This window comes from Pongo abelii, chromosome 3 (genome assembly GCF_028885655.2).
Source record: "Pongo abelii isolate AG06213 chromosome 3, NHGRI_mPonAbe1-v2.0_pri, whole genome shotgun sequence".
Lineage (NCBI taxonomy): Eukaryota > Metazoa > Chordata > Mammalia > Primates > Hominidae > Pongo > Pongo abelii.
In genome coordinates, this window is record NC_071988.2 from 105,859,859 (window position 1) to 105,878,887 (window position 19,029).

At 45.4% G+C, this 19,029-nt stretch overlaps 1 protein-coding gene across 2 annotated transcripts; it reads right to left on the reverse strand.

Moving 5' to 3' along the window:
• Positions 1–184: 184 nt before the first annotated feature.
• On the reverse strand, positions 185–6,832 carry NKX6-1 (NK6 homeobox 1). 2 transcript variants are annotated; one of them, XM_054554127.2, is made up of 4 exons: positions 6,551–6,832; positions 4,986–6,384; positions 3,105–3,277; positions 185–991 (listed from the first exon to the last, which is right to left on the reverse strand). In XM_054554127.2, the coding sequence occupies exons 2-4, from the start codon at positions 5,653–5,655 to the stop codon at positions 731–733; spliced, it is 1,104 nt and encodes a 367-aa protein (XP_054410102.1). In that variant the 5' UTR covers positions 5,656–6,384; positions 6,551–6,832; the 3' UTR covers positions 185–730. The 2 variants fall into 2 exon arrangements, with proteins under 2 accessions (XP_054410102.1, XP_009238439.3); XM_009240164.4 differs by having other exon boundaries at positions 4,986–6,832.
• Positions 6,833–19,029: the final 12,197 nt, after the last annotated feature.

Sequence of the window (19,029 nt, forward strand, 5' to 3'; positions counted from 1 at the left end):
GAGGGAACGGAGAAGGTGAGGACATTCTATTCTACGCTTCTCAAATTAAGTTCAAAATAAAAGGGAAGGTGTGGCTTGAGTCGCTCTTCAAAGGGGAGGAAGAGAAGGAAGAAGGTCCATCTTTTTATACGAAATTCAAAAAAGCATTTTACATTTTAAATATTCACAATAAAGTAACTTCTAGTCAGTGTAACTCACGATTTATTTACAAAGAGCCTTCAACAGGTTACTTTAGTTGCACAGCAGTGTGTGGGGGGGGAAACGTCCCTCTTCCCATCGGTGGCAGCGCCCGCCCGCTTCGCTCCGAGGTCCCCCGCGCGGTGGGCGTGAACCCTCCCACAGCACCTCTCGGCGCCCCCTACCCCGCCGCCCGAGGGGGCAAAATCTGGGGGCGAGGGGGACCCGGGCGCTGAGGCCGCTGCCCGCCGATAGGGACGGCGCTGGGACCGTGGCCCGGCTGCGGGTTTCAGTAGCGACATTTACGCAGTGCATTTGGTGGTCTTCCTTGCCTTATCAACCCCGGAGTCTCTCTCCCCCACATCCCCTCCCACAACTTCAAGGTTAAAAAAATAGATATGTACATCTCAAAAATAGCAAAGGGTCCCCGCAGGCAGGGCCGGGTCCTCCAGGCCCCGAGGAGCCGGCAGGCGCGGCGTGCACGCGGTCCCCGCGCTCCTCGCGGCCCCAGAAGTGGAGGCCGGAGCCGGGAAGGTGCGGCGGGCGGCGGCGTTCAGGATGAGCTCTCCGGCTCGGACGCGTGCAGTAGGAGGCCGCCGCCGCCGCCGCCGCCGGACTTGTGCTTCTTCAGCAGCTGCGTGATTTTCTCGTCGTCCGAGTTGGGATCCAGAGGCTTGTTGTAGTCGTCGTCCTCTTCCTCGTTCTCCGAGGCCCCCTTGAGGCGCTCGGTCTCCGAGTCCTGCTTCTTCTTGGCCGTGGCCATCTCGGCAGCGTGCTTCTTCCTCCACTTGGTCCGGCGGTTCTGGAACCAGACCTGAGGGCGGAGAAAAGGGAGGAGAGGGGAGGCAAGGGCGAGGAATTGAAAGAGCAGATCCAGGCCGTGCTACCACTCCCGCATCTCGATGGCCCTCCCGCGGCCCCCCGAAGGCCTGCTGCCCTCCCTCGCAGCCCTCCCTTTTCTCGGCCGTCAAAGTCAGTCTCCGTCGCCCCAAGTTCCCCCTGAGTAACTGTCACCAACAAACTGACCGCCGTTGCCATAGCGATGGTAACACAAGAGTATTGAGGTTGTCAGTGAGCGAGTTCTCAAAAGTAAAAACAAAACTTGGAAACTTAAAAATGAGTGTCCCTAAAAGTGAGTTCACTTTCCTGCCTTCTAGTTTGAAATTGAAAACTTTCCCCCTTCATAAAGTTGCCCCACAGTGGCTGTGATTTTATTCCTTATTTACTTTCTTAAATTAAGAAATTTCAAACAACCTGGCACGTACTTGCTTTTCGGTGTAGATTGTGGGGGAAAAGCACAGCATTTGCCCCAATTACTTCTGTTCTCCTTTTCACTTTTAAACATTTGTTTGTTTCACTTATCTCAGATCTGAATGTGTACAAACATGGTAGATAAAAAATATCCTCCCAGTTTTTACTTACAATGTATGGTGCACTTAAAAAAAAATCTGTTAAAATACAAACTTCAGATCGCCTTTAATGTTTTTCATAAATCCAAAGTAAAGTGAAGGCTAGAATTATCATTGGTTATTTTTAAAACGTGAAAAATTGTCAATTACATTATTTTCCACAATAGGCATGTCTATTCTTTCAAATGTTATTTTAACTGTGTTCCTGCTCAAGACATTTAATACGAATATTTTTAAGCTTATTCATGATGTTTGACACATATTTTACCTAAAGCATCAGCAAGAAGCAGCCTATTTCCCAAAGATATTGAATTATCCTCCCTTTATTCTTGTCCTCTATTATGTATTTTATCTAGAGAATCAGAATTGTTAAGAAAGTGAGGTTTATTTTCTTTATACAGCTATAATAATTCACTTCTAGCCATATAGACATATTTATGGTGAAAAATGTAGACCTCCAGATTATCGCAGTAGGCTCTGTACCAACCTACTGCAAAAAATAATTTTAACTGTGATGGTATCCTAATGGCCACATACAAAATCACTCCTGAAATGTATTTTACGATGGCTATCCAGGGGGAAATACACTAGCCAGCAGACATGGCTAATGTTATTCCTACTTAATTTAAGGAGCAACAACAGAACTAATGAAAACAGACTTACACCCCAAAGAAACAAACATAACAAACTGAAAAAGAAGGACAAAAGAGACTATTGGAAATATAAGAAACCATCAGATTAAATTTACCCAGCTTGTTTAATCCCTTTATTTTTTAGGAAAAAATTTCTGAAATTTGTTTCCTTGGAAATATACTATACAATTCAATTATAAGGAAAGTGATGTTTTAATTATAAATTGTTGTCATGAATAGTACAAATCCTAAATCTGTTGATAAACTTATTTTAAACCAAATTCAAGCCTATAATTCAGTAATAATCTTGTCAATTCATTTGTAAAATTACGATTCCAAAGCGATTGCCTTAAGCTAAGCTACAAAACAGGTTCATCTATGGCAAGTGGTTAGATCCTGTGAATTTACTTATTTATTTTTACTTGCAAATTAATAGAATAGCCCTGTAATACTGATCTACATTAGGAAATTATATAACTAGTGGAGCCTGAATTGACAAGCAAAAACTTGGATATTGCTACAGATAGGATATATAGAAGCTGTCTTAACAGGCCTGATCTATTCTCTGGGCTGATATTTCAGTAATGCTTTTATTCTCTAATAATGGTGAGTCCCCCAGCACATGATGCTATCTAGGTTAACCTAATTTCAAAGGCGGGGACTTGATTCCTTTTGTTCATCAAGAGTTTGCCCGCCTGCAAGACCCCAGCGCCTTTGTAGTCCCCACCCAACTTCACTGCTCTCAACTTCTCCCCAGGTTCCTCGGACTCGCACCTCCCAGGCGACTGTTTGTTAGTTTGGGTGTGTGTGTGTGTGTGTGCCCATGTGTGCACGCGCGCATGACAGGGGCGGTACCTATCCCTCCAGGTGTGCAAGGTCCACTCACCTTGACCTGACTCTCCGTCATCCCCAACGAATAGGCCAAACGAGCCCTCTCGGGCCCCGCCAAGTATTTTGTTTGTTCGAAAGTCTTCTCCAGGGCGAATATCTGCTGTCCGGAAAAAGTGGGTCTCGTGTGTTTTCTCTTCCCGTCTTTGTCCAACAAAATGGATCCTTGATCTGTGAGAACCAATAAACCAGAGAGGGGGGAAAACAATCGGTTACAAGCGGCTGCACTGGGGAAAAAAAACGAACTCGAAAAACAATGTTTTGTGGGGAAAGAAAGCTCAGTCTGTGGCGGACACCAGAAGTGTAGTGGCGCTTCCAGACTAATGGCGCGTCTCCCTTTGCCTTTTTACATCCACCTGTTTTTTAAAAGCCGCGTGTTTGGCGCAGCAGTAAATACCTTCTGCTCAACACCGACGTCAAACAGCTAGGGAGCCTATTGCTAAAGTTTGCCAGAACCTAATCGCAAGGCCCCATTAAATTAACGAGTGCCGGAAAAAGGCCACTCTCGCCTCCTAATCCAGTCGGTGCTCGTTCGGCCCTGGAGCCTTTGCGTGAGAATAACTAGATTTTTTTTTCCTTCAACGCTTCCCTAACCTGTGTCCAGGCAACAAAGGGGTCCTTGTTTTTGCACACAAGAGAGCTAAATCGCCCCCCAAGTCTAACGTCGCTGCAGCCGAGGGGGAGAGGGGAAGGGGGAGGGGGCACAGCCTTTGTTGGCGGCCCCTAATACGGCCATCAAAACCGATACAATAGCGTCTCCCTGGCACCCCCACCAGGCCCGGCTGCCACAGTCCCTGGGCTTCCCAAGAGAAACTCTACTTGGCTTTCGCAACTTCCCGCAGTTACTGCCGCTCAGCCGCACTAAGGAGGTCCGGAGACTTGGAAGAAACTTCGGAGACTCGCTCAAAGGCGAAGAACCGAGTGAGAAAAGGACCCCAGGCTGGGCCCTGAAGTCCACCTGGAAGGCTGGGAGCCTCCGCGGCGCTGCGGCCTACTACCCCGAAGACTAGCGTGATCCTGGGGCAACTCAGTTTGCCTCAAGCAAGGTCTTTGCGGGATGGTACATTTTCCCCAGGCCGTGTCCCTTCACCTCACTCTTCTCCTGGCTTGCTCTTGTGTTAGGGTGTTGAGCTCCACGATGTCCCCAAATGTACCCGGACGCAACGTGTGCCAGCCCCCAGAGTGGAGGCAGGTGGGAAAGCGCGGGCCCAGCGCTGGTGAGTGGCTGGAAGCACTCGCCCTGCCCCGGGGACGCTGGTCTGTCTTCAATGGGCTCACCCAGGCCGAGTGTACTCGGGCGGCGAGGGCGAAGAGGTGAGGTGGGGACACCCCGGGCGGAGACGTGCATGCAAATACACTCACTTCCCGGGCGGTGGAGGGCTCACCGCTGCCGGCCCTCACTGCTTCGAAGAGAGGCAGCGGGTTAGGCTGGCGAAGGCGGAATGGGGCGCTGGACGGCAGGCAGGAGCTGGGAAAGCAGGGATGCAGTGGCCTCTCCTCCCCTCTCCTCCCCATCTTTCTAACCCAGGCCAGGCCTGCGGTCCTGGCCAGGCGGTTTCAGGAACAGCCAGGGCCTCGGACGAGACACACGTCCCTCACCGCGTTGTGGTCCACACGAACACACACACACCGGCTCAGCCCAGGCGTACTCAAGACTTAGAGAGAGGGAGGCGCTTGGACACAGCCACGCGAGCTCAGAAAAGCGAGAATCCCTTTCTAGAAGCCCTGGCCCAACCTAACTGGTGTGATTCCGGCGCTGCTAAACTACTGGGGCGGGCCACAGGATGGACGGAGCGGCATGCACACCAGGGGCCGCGACCCGGGAGTGGGCAGAACAGGCACGGCAGGCAGGCATCGAGGCGCGGGTGGTCGTACTCACGAGGGGTACAGGCCAGGCGTGCGTCCCTCCAGGGCGGGCTCTGCATCACTCCGGGCCAGAAGATGGGCGTCCGGCCGGGCAGCTCAGCCAGCGGCTTGGGGTACCGGCCCACCGCGGCCACGGCCGCGGCGCTGGGGCTGAAGTAGAGCCCGGGCGGCGGCGGCGGCGGGCTCAGGCTGCTAAAGCGGGGCAGTCCGGCCAGCAGCCCCGCCGGGGATGAAGCGGCGGCTGCGGCCGCGGCAGCAGCTGCGGCAGCGGCAGAGGCGGAGGAGGCAGAGCCGGACGAGGAAGACGAGGAGGAGGAACCGGAGGGCGAGGCGGAGGGCAGGGCGGCCCCCGAGGCCACAGGCATGGAGGGCCGGCTCAGGATGTCGTTGATGCCGTGTGGGGTGGCGGCCGAGAGCTGCTGCGGGGGGCTGCCGAGGGATGAGAGCCCCCCCGTGGCCGAGGGCTTCAGGCCGCCTGGGTTGTGGGTGCCCAGAGGCGGGGAGGGCGACGAGGAGGACGACGACGAGGATGAGGAGGAGGGGGGGCCGGCAGGCAGCGGGGGATAGGCGGCAGGGTACAGCGGGGTCTTCATCTCGGCCATGCTGTGCAGGGCGGCCAGGGGAGGGCTGCTGAGCAGGAATGCGCTCTGCCGGGTGCCCTCCATTGCCCCCAGCGCTAACATCCCACGGCCAGGCCGGAGACCGTAGCCTTGCAGCGAAGGGGCTGGCTGGTGCCCCCCGCGGGGCTCAGAGGAGCCGGAAGCGCCGAGGGCGCGAGCGGAGAGGCACTCGGAGCGCCCGGAGGCGAGCTGCCAACTGGACCAAGAATGCCGCCGCCGGGAGTTGCTCCCCTAGCTGCGCAGCAGAGATGTCCAAACCCTCCACGCGGGAGGCGGCAGCTCGCCGAGAAGAGCAGGCGTCCCGGCGGGCTAGGCAGTCCTTTCGTTCCGCGAGTCCTAGATTCGATCCCTGGCTCTTTTCTCTTCCTCACTTTTCCTAGCTGTTCAAAGTGCGCTACTTCTCATCTTCTGCCCCCCGGGAAATAAGCAAAACAAAACCCAGGCTGGCTCCAGAGAGTTTGTAGTAAAGTTAGTTGCCGAATCTCCACTTTGAAGTTGGAGGGTGGGGGTGGCTTGCTTTCTTTGGGGAGGTTCAAAGGACGCCTTGTGCAGCCCGTGGCGCTCCTCTGATCTTACTGGGATGCTCTGCTCTTTCGGCCGCGTAGCTGATTCGCATTCGACGCTCACTGTGCCCGGGAAGAAAGCGCATCCAGCCCGCGGGAGATCTAGCCTCTGTGCGGGCTTCCTCCGCCCGCGCTGCCCGGGCTGCTGCGCCAGAAAGGGCAGTGCCACGGATCCCCGCGGCTGCCAGATCCTCACCTCCACCCGCCTTGCCGTCTGGGCCACGGGGCACTGGAGTTGCAATATCGAAAAGAAAAAGGGGGAGGAAAAAGCACAGAAAAACAAAAGACTAAGTGTGAAAAGTCTGACGGCTGGGTTTCGGCGCCGCTCGTCAGTCCACTTCTGCAAACGGGCCTGGCGACCCCCGCCCCACCCCCGCGCCCTCTCTCCCTCTCACTCTCAGCCTTTGACTCTCCTCTCTGGCATTTTCTTCGCGGCTTCCCAGGCTTCGGTCTTCTAAGTCCTGTCCTCTGGCCAAACTGACCCTCTCCGCGGCTCCTCCGCTCTTTCTCTCCTTTCCTCTCTCCCTCCGGGCCTGACAGTTCGGATGAAGCTCTCAAAGGTAATAAAACATTTGCATCACTCCCTACCCCTCTTTAGCTGGGGGACGAAAGGGAGGGGGAAGTGGGGGACCAAAATGAGAACTTTGAGGGACGTCACTCCGAGGCTGCCGGGGCCGGCGAGCCCGGCGCAGGCCGGGGGCGTAACCACCGTGTCCAATAGCTCGCCGCCTCGATCTTCGCGTCGCCCCTGGGGCACGCCCACTCGGGGGCGCCGCACCCTCTGATTGGCTGAGGCGGGCGAGGCGTAGGGCCGCGCCCGCCTAGTCTCCTCCCGCTCCCTGCCTCTTTCTCCTGTGGGCGGGGCCAGGAGGGGCGGGAGCTGGTGAGTGGTGCGGTTCCGCGCTGGGGCCAGTGGCCGCCTCAATTAATTGTGCTAAATAAAATGAGAAAGGGGAGGGGGAAGCAGAAACGAAGAGGGTATTACTTTTTAAAGAGAGGAATAATGAAAACTCAGCCCTTTTATGGAAAAGCAGTTCATATTCTTCCCTTGCTTCCCCACTAGCCCGCTCGCGTCATCCTATCCCCTTCCCCCACTAGCTCTGGAGGACGCCTCACCTCGAACCAAGTCTGGTCCCTTGTAAAATGGAGCTAATGGAGCAGGCAGCCGGCGCAGCCCTGGCCTGGCTCCTTCTTTTGAAGGGATTAATTAAAGGCCATCTGGGCTCTCCCAGAATTGTGTAAATTAATTTGTTGCTCCTTAAGCCTTATAGATGTCCTTAATCCCCTTGTAGGCCGAAGGATCGTCCTCTTCCATCTTTCCACCTCCTGCTTTCCTTTTCTATTCTTTCTCCTCCACTTTATTTTTTTTTCATTCCCGAGTTCCCCCCTCGCCCGTCGCTTCCCACCGCGTTCATTATCATTTATGGGTAACTCAATTCGCTGAAAACTGAATCCGTTTAATAGGAATATTTATCTGTCAGGTGATGTTTATACCTGAGAACAGTGAGGGAGTTTTTTCCCTTAACTTTTCTCCCTTTGATTATTGTTGTTATTTCTTTTGGGTTTACATGGGGGTAGAATCATCAAAATTCAGGCGGAAACTTTAGATACAGAAGTATCTAGGTACACGCTGGGAACTGTAAGCTTTTGAAAACCCTCTCCAAAACTCTGGCGCCTACTCTCAATTCTAGAGTTGCTACGGGAGATGGAGATGTACCAGCTCCTGGACAGTGGTTGTGGGATGTCTATCTAGAGTTTAGGAGTTGAAGAGTGGTTTCCTTTACTCTCTAAATCTCTTCCATCTCTGGCTGATCTTTACGTTCCTGACAGGGTTGAACTGCGGGCTGGAGAAGGAAAGCCCTTTGACAATTTTGAGAATTCAGCATGTTAAAGTAACACACCATTGGAAGGTGGTCGCTACAGCAAATTTGGATGAGATCATTAATTACAATTTTAATGCGCAGAAAACAGAAATAAACGCAATAAATGGCTCAAGAATAAAACTTGATCAGCACCACCGACGGATGGAGTTTAGCTATTGGTGTCAAAGCGCTCATTTGAGTCCAAGCCCGAAAAGCCAGGAGGGCTTACTCCGCTTCAATAACCTTCGTTTACTAAGCACTAGTTTTTAAGGGTCAGCTGGAGTTTCAGTTTGAAACTGGGGGAAGGAAGGGTTATATTTGCCAGTTTTATTTCCTTCTAAGACAGAAGCAATGTTATTTGGTCCTCCTCTTCCTTTATCTTTCTTCATTAACTTCAAGACTGATTTAAATCTATTATTTCATGGACTTTAGAATCTGACCTGGGGTAAGGTGAAGTCCTTCGTCAGCATGAATAATGCTGAGGAGTCAAGCCAAGACTTGCTTCAGAAGAGAGCTGATGTGCGTACCTTCTGCATTTCCCCGCGGGGATCCAGTGCTTGGGTCTAAACCCCAGCGCCCTGCCACCTCGGCCAGGAGGCTGCGGGAGGATGGTGGCAGGCATAGCCGGTCCTAGCCTTGAAACTGGGGCGCCTATGTCTCTGGCTTCGTTACAAACGAAACGTTTCTCGCCTTCGGACACTCCACCCTGGCGGTGGCACCCAACCTTCAGTCTCCATTCTGCGCCTGGCCCTCCAGCGACCTCCTCACGTCCTCCAGGACACTGCATTCTCAAGGACTAGGTAGGAATTGGGAGGAAAAGAGGCCAGTCATCCCCAAAGTTTCCAATGTTAAAGAGTGATCCCCTTTTTATCTCATGTAAATATTATGACTCGGAAGAGAGTTGAACATTTCCCTACTGAGAATAGTAGTATCTACTATTGGGGGCAGGGTTGCCAAAGAGATACACGGGGGTGGGGGAGAGATTGAGACTGAGCTTCAACTCAATCCAACTCAGGGTGAACTGTCTTGAGTAAATAGTTGCAACGCTTGGTGTAAGGATGTCTCCATCGTTCACTTTTACGTATCATTTGCATTGCCAAATTAAAATGGAAGCATTGTTCTTAATTATGACAATAAAAAATTCCGGATCCGTGTATCTTGATCCCTGGTAGTGAGGGGGTGAGCCCTGGGTGCTCGATCCCGCGTAGGGCAGCGTGTACTGCAGACGCACGCTGGGCAGCACCGGAAGGCAGGCCGGTGCCTCCTGCCAGGTGCTGGTTGTAGTGGATCTGCTGCCTGTCTACAGCTGGGAGCGGTGACAACGACGGAGCGTCCTCGGAGAGGGGCTGCCCCCTGTCACTCCTAGGGGAAGATCGCCCTGCCCTCCGCTCTAACTGCGGGGTTGAAACCAGTTTCGGGACCCGAGTCCTGGTCCCGCTGACGCGGGAGGCTTGTTTCTGGTGGGGCAGTCTTAACGCACTGCGTTCAGATGCCTTTGAGAGTCAGGACTTGCTCTTTCTTGGGGATCCTCCGAAACCAGCATGCCTTCCTGCCCACGACCTAATTAAGTGGGACTTTTTCAAGTACCCCTTGGGAGTGGACGTGTAACACGTGGTCGCAAGGATACCGGCGCATCTCTAGGCAGTATATCTAATGGGGATGGGGGGCTCTGTTTGAAAGCAAATGATTTGCATTTTAATTGAAAAATAAATGAAAGCGTTTTGGCAAATTCTGAGGTTGCAAAAAGGGTTTAAAGGGTGGCGGTGAGGAAGGTTCTCTGCTCCTCGACTTTGAGGCTGGAAACAACAGCGTTTGTTTTCTGGTTACTGTTTTTAGCTTGCTGGCATTGTTGCCTAGCCTGTGCCGTCCACTTGACCTCTCTACCTGCAGTCTAACCCTTGATGCAGAAATGACAAGCGCGTTTTGATCCTTGTTTTAAGTTAAAAGAATAGCCACCAAATTCAAGGTAACTAACGGAAGGAAAGCAAATGAACTCTCAGCTAAACGTACTAACATTCTGAAGGGAGGGATGATAACGGTTCTGCCCCAAATACAGTAATGTCAAATGTTGGGATACTCAAGTGTAGCAGCAGAAAGTCAATTTCTAATCTGCAAAAAAAGGGGGTGGGGTGACGGATGGGGAGAGGAATGAAGGGAATTATGTGTGTGTTTCAGTCCAAAAATCTCTCTAAAATGCAGTTGCTTGAAGTGTCTGGATGACTTCTTTATTAACTCTATTTCACCTGACGAATAGGGCCTGTTTGTGCTGAACCCGCGGGACAGCTGGGTTTAACTGAATGTTATAAAAGGATTGAGCTGATTGCTAGGTAGAAATACAAGGAAGAAAGAAGAATGTCCCCAAGCTTGAACCAACCTACTCTTGAGGAAGGATAGCAGGGCGAGAGGGAGAATGTGTTGGTCTGTCTTTCTTTGCTTCCTGTAAACGCCGTAGAGTGGAAACTGCACCTTTGCCGCAACTTCTGCTGCCCGGGACTTAAGGTAGAGATTTGGGAAGAATTGAAGCAGACAGCGTGGAAAAGCTCCGTAGGATCTTGCGTTCGGCGCTCTCCCAGTGGAGGCCAACACCAAACAAGTGGGGAAGCGACCAGTGTAAACAGCCCCATCCATTCTACCACCGAAAAGATCTCGAAGTCCAGGACCTCCCTCAGCGAGATCGTCAGTGAGAGAGAGTATTACAGCTCTCCATAGAGAATACGTACCTGGGAGTTAAGTGCGCTCCGAAGGGTAGCTTCTGAAAGGTCCAAGAAGATAGAAAATACTAAAGTCCAGAAACATCTGCAATACCAAAACCCGAGTCCTGGAATGAGTGTAAATGCAAGAAAACACCAGCGAACTACTAGAGAGAAAACTGGCCTTTGCTAAAGCAAAGCACACACCACCAAAGATTTTATACATATACATACACAAATGAAAATCTCTTTTCATTTGAAAATTAAAATTTCCCCCGACCCCGCGTGCGCAAGCATTTTCTTTTCAGGGAACCATTTCCTTTTAGGAAACCCACTTGGATTGAAGTACATTCTAAAATATGGAAGCATGGAATCAAAGTGCTTATAGGAAGGTCTGTTGATTTCCAGAATTTTCTTACAGAATAAAGTGCTAATCCAGTTTGATGCACCAGATTAAAAAGTATCTGATATGAACAGCCATGAAAAACTTGTGTCTGTGTAAATAACGTTTTTTGAACATAATTTTTTAAACGACTCTGTAAACTTGTTCCTCTTTATATTCCGCTACAAATTGTTGCTTCTGACTTGAGTATGCCTCAGTGTGTTCGTGGTGGTCTTTCCAGCTGCCGCCTCCTTGTGCAGCTCCTTATTCTTCAGTGAGAAAAAAAAGTTATTTTATTTGCAACGCGGCTTGGCTTACAGTACGGCCATAGGCCCGTTTGATGAAACTCTGAACAGTTATCGCCCTCTTGTGGAAAAAACTTCTTAGCGTTTCACTCTGTCTAGGAAAGACAAGGCTGCCTGGTTCTGTTGACTACTATGCCTCATTTCCTCACTGAGGTAGTCTGCCTTTGTGCAACTGCAATTACATTTGATTAATATCTGCTTAATTTTTATCTGGAATGCCAAATTCATAAACTATGGACATGGCAGCTCTTGCTTAAAGCAGAAAACCCCTTCTAAAATGAAGATTTATATTTTAAATCTTTCTCTCCTACTTCTCTTTGACTCCATTATTTGACTCCAGTATGACAGAACAAATCTCAACTATTACTGACATTATTCTGGTTTTCTGCTTTTCCTCTCTGATTATCAAAACAGCATATTTGCTCAATACAGAACATTTGGAAAGTAGAGAGAATTATAAAAAAGCACAGAGTAACCTACAATTCCACCGTCAGTGGCAAACACTCTGATATTTTGGCATATTTGCTTGTTATCTGTTTTCTGGTCTTTATTTTATACTTTGTTTTAATGATTGAGATCATATGGAGCATATAATATTGCACCTTTAAGCCCATTTTTATAACCTGCTTTATTCACTTAATTGAAGCAAGAACAGATCTGTCTTTGGAATGTCCTGAATTTAACCTCCTGTGAGGTGAAAAGGGCCCTTCCCTGAAGGGCTTGGGAATACCTCACTCTAACAAACAGTAATCTTGTTTGGAGACTACTTCAATGCCAAGATTGCTGCCCTGATTCTTCCACTTACCATTTGCCCCCTTCACATCTTCAAACACTTTGCTATTAGTTCTCAGAATTTTATGATACAAATAGAATAAAAATACCCAACACTGAGTGTTTAGTGTTCCAAGTATTTTACAGTATTAATCCAACAACCCTATGAGTTAGGAACTATAATTGTCCCCATTATAAGGAATAAAATTAAAGCACAGAGAAGTTAAGTAACTTGCTCAAGATCACACAGCTACTAAGGGGGAAACTGGGATTTAACCTTCTGGTAGTCTGACTGCAGAATCTATCTTTTAATCACTAGATTCTACCACCGCTCTAATCACTGAAAAAAAGTTAATGCATATGATAGCAGTCGGAATATTACAAATTGATAAATATAAAGTGAATCCTTGCACATTCCATTCCAGAAAAGAAACTACAATTCACATTTTCTTAGACAATAAAAACATTAAAAAGATTTTAGAGTTTATTGAATTCTTTTTAACATTATTCAAATAAGAATTTAATTCCTGAAAATAATACTATGCCCTGGTCTACACACAAGTCAAATATTTAAGTTTCAAAATAATTTTAATATTATTTTTTAAATAAATAGACTTTATTATTTAAAGCAATTTTAAGCATTTAAATTATTTTTTGGCTGGGCATGGTGGCTCACACTTGTGAGCCCAGCTCTTTGGGAGGCAACAGCAGGAGGATCACTGAGGCCAGGAGTTCAAGACCAGCCTGGGCAACATGGTAAGATTCTATCTTTACAAATAACTTTAAAAATTAGTTGGGCTAGTGTGGTGCACACCTGTAATCCCAGCTACTCAGGAGGCTGAGGTGGGAGGATCACTTAAGCCCAGGAGTTTGAGGCTGTGATGAGCTATGATCACACGACTGCACTCCAACCTGGGCAGCAGAGCAAGACCCTGTCTCAAAAACAATTTTTTTTTATTTTTTTAATAAATAAATAAATGGAAAAATAGTAATCACTTTTTAACTTTATTTTTTAGTTTTAACATACAATACACACACTTCAGCTTTATATCCTTGTTCCCTGAACCTAGCAGGGTCATAGATTTCTTTCAGAGGTGGTCTACAATGAAGCTCTAAAAAGCTGTGCAAAGGCCAGGTAGCCTTCGGAAAAAATCAGTCAAACTTCCTGATGTTAATCATCAATGGAAGATCAGGTCCTTGAGAAGGAAGGGGGCATTCAAAAAGAAGGCCTTACAAAGTTTAAAACGAGGAAATGTTTATCCCACTTTCAGTCTCCTTATTTTGGACTTCAAGCTCCCTTTAGTACTTTGAATGGAGAGGTTAAAGGTAAGCACGATTGCGTGGAGACAAAACTTGTAGGAAGAAGGAATTCCTGCAAAGAACCCCTAGTTGAGGATGAGAACATTGCATACGCCAGTTTATCTAGTTTCATGACACTCATTTTCTCACTTTGATTTTTCCTGTGCTATTAGTAAGACTTTGTTTAAATGTTCTAGTGGGATCTAGAAATTGTTCCTGGAAAGTAAGAAGAAAATCTGCCGACATTTGGACCAGAATAGTAAAGGGAGATTTGTGCCCCTTCTAGACTGTCTAGGTGGCTATGAGGGCCAGTTACTTCTGCTCTCCACAACAGAAATATTGTCCCACCTCAGGAAAGATTGCACTAGTGAACTACAATGAGTGCCAGTTTGTATTTTTCACAGAAATGGACATTCATCTGATAAAGTTAAGAGATTATAATATAGTGATAACAAGGACTACATTGTTTTTAGAATAGTGGTTCTAATCCTCTCAGAATTAGTGCTACCTTTTCAAAACAATATTTAGCAATGGCCCCTTTACTACCCTGAAATGATATTCATAGGTTATAGAATTTATCTACACATATAATTTTAAAAAATCAACATAGAGCGTTAACTATGACATAAAGAAGTAAAAAGAAAATAATTTACAATATAACATGTACAGTAATTCTATATGTAAATACATAGACTGTCTACACTGAAGACATAATGAAATAATCAGATATACCTATATATAGAGTCATGGTAAATGCAATAACTACAAATACAGGCTGATTAGGGAGATTTAAATTGTATGAGTGGCACTGACTCTTGATTGTTGATTTTCAGAAATAATGAATAACTCTTAAATGGAACAAAGTGTGTTCTTCCCTTAATTTACATTCCTGGATAATTCAGAATTTATTGAAACTATATAAAATACTTTGTGTTTATATATTAAACAGGGCAAATTCTGGGCTCAACAATAGTAAGTAGGCTTGTCACTTCTATAAATGCCCATTGCGAGATCTGGAAATTTTAGTTTGGTGGGAATGTCCCATGCACTGCAGGACATTTAGCCTCTTTGGACCCTATTATGCCAATTAATTGCCAGTGTCATTCCTAACCAATCTGACCAGCGGAAAGCACCCACAGATTTGTCAAATGCCCCCATTGAGAATAACTGCTTAAGAACTATAGAGTTTTACATATATTAAATTTACAAAGCAATTTCATATATAGTATCTTATTTAATCCTCCCCAAAACCTGTGAGGAGGACATTATTACTGTCATTTTAAGAATGAAAAAACTAGAGTTTTAAAGATGATGTGAGAAAACTCAAAGTCATTCGCCATAGCACATCCTTTTCTCCCAGACCCATCAGTCTGGAGCACAGGTAGCCCAGGCAGAATGAATGATATCATTCAGCAAGCACATGACCCAGAAAACTCCATTACGTCTAGTTTGGCTATCTAGTCTAGGACTGTGCATTATAATTGCCATTAGTCACACGTGACTATATAAATTTAAATTAATTTTTATAAAATGACAATGAAAATACGGTTTCTCAGTCACACTAGATGCATTTCAAATGCTCCATAGTTACATGTCACTAGTGGCTACCACATTGGACAGCACAGATATAGAACATTTCTGTTATTGCTGAAAATTCTATTAGACAGCACTGACAGTCTATTTCAATTTTGTGTTAAACTTTCAATTGCCTTTGTATGGCCCATTCTTTCCTTCCTCTAAGCTGCTATCAATTTTACACACACACACACATGTGCACACACACACACTATACTCAGCCCCTTCTTTGCACTTTTGTTTGTGCTGTTCTAGATCCAGAATGTCCCGTTTCTTCAACATTGAATTTATTTGCTTACATATTTGTCTCCCTTGCCAGACTATAAGCTTTTCGGGAGCAGAACCATACCTTAATTCGTCTTCGCATCCCCAGTTCTCAGCTCAGTACCTGGCACACCGTAAATGCCCAACATCTACCAATCCACACCCCCCCACATGCATTTTCTTTTTGATCCTGATCTTGCATGGGTGACTGATAATGAAAGTATGTGTGCTGCATATAAAGCAGATGTAGTTACAATTAAACTTCAACTCCAGATTATAAATTAGTTTTAAATGAAAGTGTTTGGCACTTAGTAACTTTGTTTCATGTGCCCAGTACAACTGTGGAAATTTCACAGATATAGAAAGCACAGCTCTTGGCCATGAGCAGTTCTATTGCCATTGGAGAAACTAGGTGCAATATATGAGATGTTAGGATACCATTAGGCATCATTTAGAAGAGTTTGTGATTGAAAAGCATAAACAAAGTGTCACGAATTCAGAATTGTACAGTGTTGTTAAAGGGTAGGACTTGGAAGAGAAAACTTTGCTGGAAAATGTGACTCACTTATAGTGGGTCTTAGAAGGAGGATCTGCATAAAGATAGACAATTGTGGCTCTAGTGAAGAGCATTGTAGGTAGAAAGAAAGCATTTAAGCAAGAAATAAATTAATGTGATATTGGCAAGAGAAGGGATGATACAAAAATACATTTTAGCATTTGCTAAGTGCCTAATCTATGCTCTTGACATAGATGGAGAGGTGAGGAAAGGGCCTTGCTTCATAGAGGTGGAAACTATGAGTTCTGCCTGAAAATATTCACTTTCCTCAAATTTCCCTCTAGTTGTGCCAACTATTTGAGTTCTTTCCATAAGAGTTAGCCCACTATTTCCTGGATCCAATTTTGTAGTACTTGACCACCCACACCTCAATCAGATGGAGGAAAGAAAAAAAAAAAAAAGCAGAATGCAGGCATAATGGAGGCAGATACCACAGGATCAGGCTAAGGGAGGAGCCAGAAGCATCCCACCCAGCCCCATGGGAGAGTTAGATATCAGACACATGGAAATAATGTATCAAAATTAGCAGAATAAGACAGTAACCGCCACAAAGGTAAGAACAGAGAGTTTTGGAGTTTCCTAAGCCACGCTTGAGAGTCCCACCTCAGGAGTCTAAGCCAAAGACAAATAAAATTGTCCAGATTGCTTAGAAAGCAAATGTCATGTCTTGCAATCAGCCACAGTTCTCAGGTTTTTTGCCTCTCTTGGGTTAAGATTACCATGTATTAGGATTAAGGAGTCCCAGAATTGTGTGAACTTGGGCCAGCAGGTTATTCAACCGTGACGGACCTGATTTTTCCCTTCAAAATACTGATGAGTGAAAGAGGAAGTGTATTTAGGTCATTCTTATGGTGCATAAAAAGAGGCAATTTAAAGGCAAATATGAGCCAGACTATGGGGCTAGAATAAGGAAACCACTGAGGAAGCCCCGCAGAGTCTGAAGAAGGTCACAGATGAAAATAGCGGCAACCAGCTGCTGTGGTTGGACTTCCAGAGGACTTGTTGTCTTGGAAGTTGCTACCTGAGAGCTGCACACTGTTTCTATACTTGGAGTAGTGCAGAATGAGTGTAATCACCGTTCATTCAGGCACTCAATTTTAATTTCACATCGTTTACATTATGTTGATTTATTACAGCCAAGTCATTCATACAGCATTCATCTGCTCAGCTTTCTAAGGCCCATAAAAAGGGGTGGCTCATTCCGTAAGAACTCTCCACAGAATTCCTTCAGACTTATTTATTATTTTAAAAAATTATATTAAAGTCACCAGGTTTTAGAGACCTGCTAAAAGGATGGCAATGTGGTCTATCTGCAGTCTGAGTTATTAAGAGATATATGAGCAAATATAAAAGTGTTTAAAATATCTGGAGAAAAAAATCAAAATATGTTCCCACATATTGGATGCAAATCAAGTCCAGAAACAGAAACAATGAGTGATACTAGATTTTTAAAAATAACTTGTATCTCTAAAATTTCTGGACTATAGTCAGTAGAAAGAGTGCCATATTAGGAGTTAGAAAGCCTAGATTCTAGCACTCATAGTCTGATTTTCCTCATCCTTATATAAATGAAAATATATGTCTACATAAAAACTTTTACATTAATGTTGATAGCAGCATTATTTATAATAGCAAAAATTAGAAGAAATACAAAGGCTCATGAGCTGATGTATAAATAAAATGTGGTCTATCCACACAATGGAATGTTGTTCATCAATAAAAAACAATAATTACTCATCCATGCTACAACATGCATGAACCTTGAAAACAATAAGTGAGGAAGCCAGTCACAAAAGTCTGTATATTACTTCATTTATGTGAAACGTCCAAAATAAGTAAATTCATAGAGATAGAACATAGATTAGTGGCTGCTTGGGGATGGGACAGGGCCAGAGTGGTGTGGGAGCAGAAATGGGGAGTAACTGCTAATGAGAATGGGGATTCTTTGGGGGATATTGAAAATGTTCTAAAATCAGATTGTGGTGATGGTTGCACAACTCTGAATATGCTAAAAAACCCTGAACTGAGTACTTTGAATGGGTGAATTTTATGGCATACGAAATATAGCTCAATTAAACTATTTTTAAAAACTAGAGATTGTGAAAAATACCAAGAATATGAGTGTAAGCACCCCATAAAGTGTGAAATGTTCTATATGGTAGGAGTCACTGTTGTCTTCACCTAAGGAAATTTGCTGGGAGAGGAAGTGGCAAATTGCCAGTAACTAAAGGAATAGACCCCAAAGGAGAAGGACATGGGAATGACTGCTCTATAAAAGTAAGAACAAATTAAAACATAATAATAAGGCAATGTGAAAAAATGACAGCACTTTAATTATTTTTCCTTCTAGGTTTACCTGTGTGTCATACTGTAAACAAGATGTAATTGGCTTGTAGAAAATAACAAATACGCATTTTAGATACTTTTTTTTGTTTCAGAGTCACAAAGTCCATAAATCATTCCTCAACTGTCCTAAAGACAAAAGATATGCAGAGGAGTCAAGCCAAGAAATGTTGATGTCCTACTGGGTGTTAATTCTACCTCTTAATCAAGATCTGATTATCAAAAAGGACAACCGAACATTAAAATGCTATAAAGATTTGAAATGTTTCAGTCTTCTCCAGAATTCACACTGTAAATGTCCTCATTATGACATTCACCAGAGCAACAAAATTGAGATGTTGCTGCAAGATTTTGTAGAGCAGAATCTTTGTAAATTATGATGAATAATCCAAGTCCATATGCTCGCTCTATAAAGCTCTGTAATATCAAGGTACTCCAATTCTGCTTCTGCTTCCTCAAAAACATACAATTTTAAAGAACAGTAAAAGGTAATTAAAAATAGTTTATAGGTTAATCATACTTGGTCTTATATTTGTCTAATGCAGACACTGGTGTGCTGGTGTTCTAGCTGTTAGACATTATTGTGAGCCAAAAAAATGAATCAGATATTTAATGAAAATTTTCTTGTAAAATTACAAAAATGCAAGCCAATAATACTAAACTATAATAAAATTCTGAACAGTGATACCGCTGTATTTCTTTTTTCCCTGAAGGAGTAGATATTCTATAAAAGAATGCTTAAATGCTATGGTCATTCTGTTATAAATAAATATATTTCATAGGCTGTTCTACATAGCTGATAGATGAATTTGCTCTGTTTCAACATT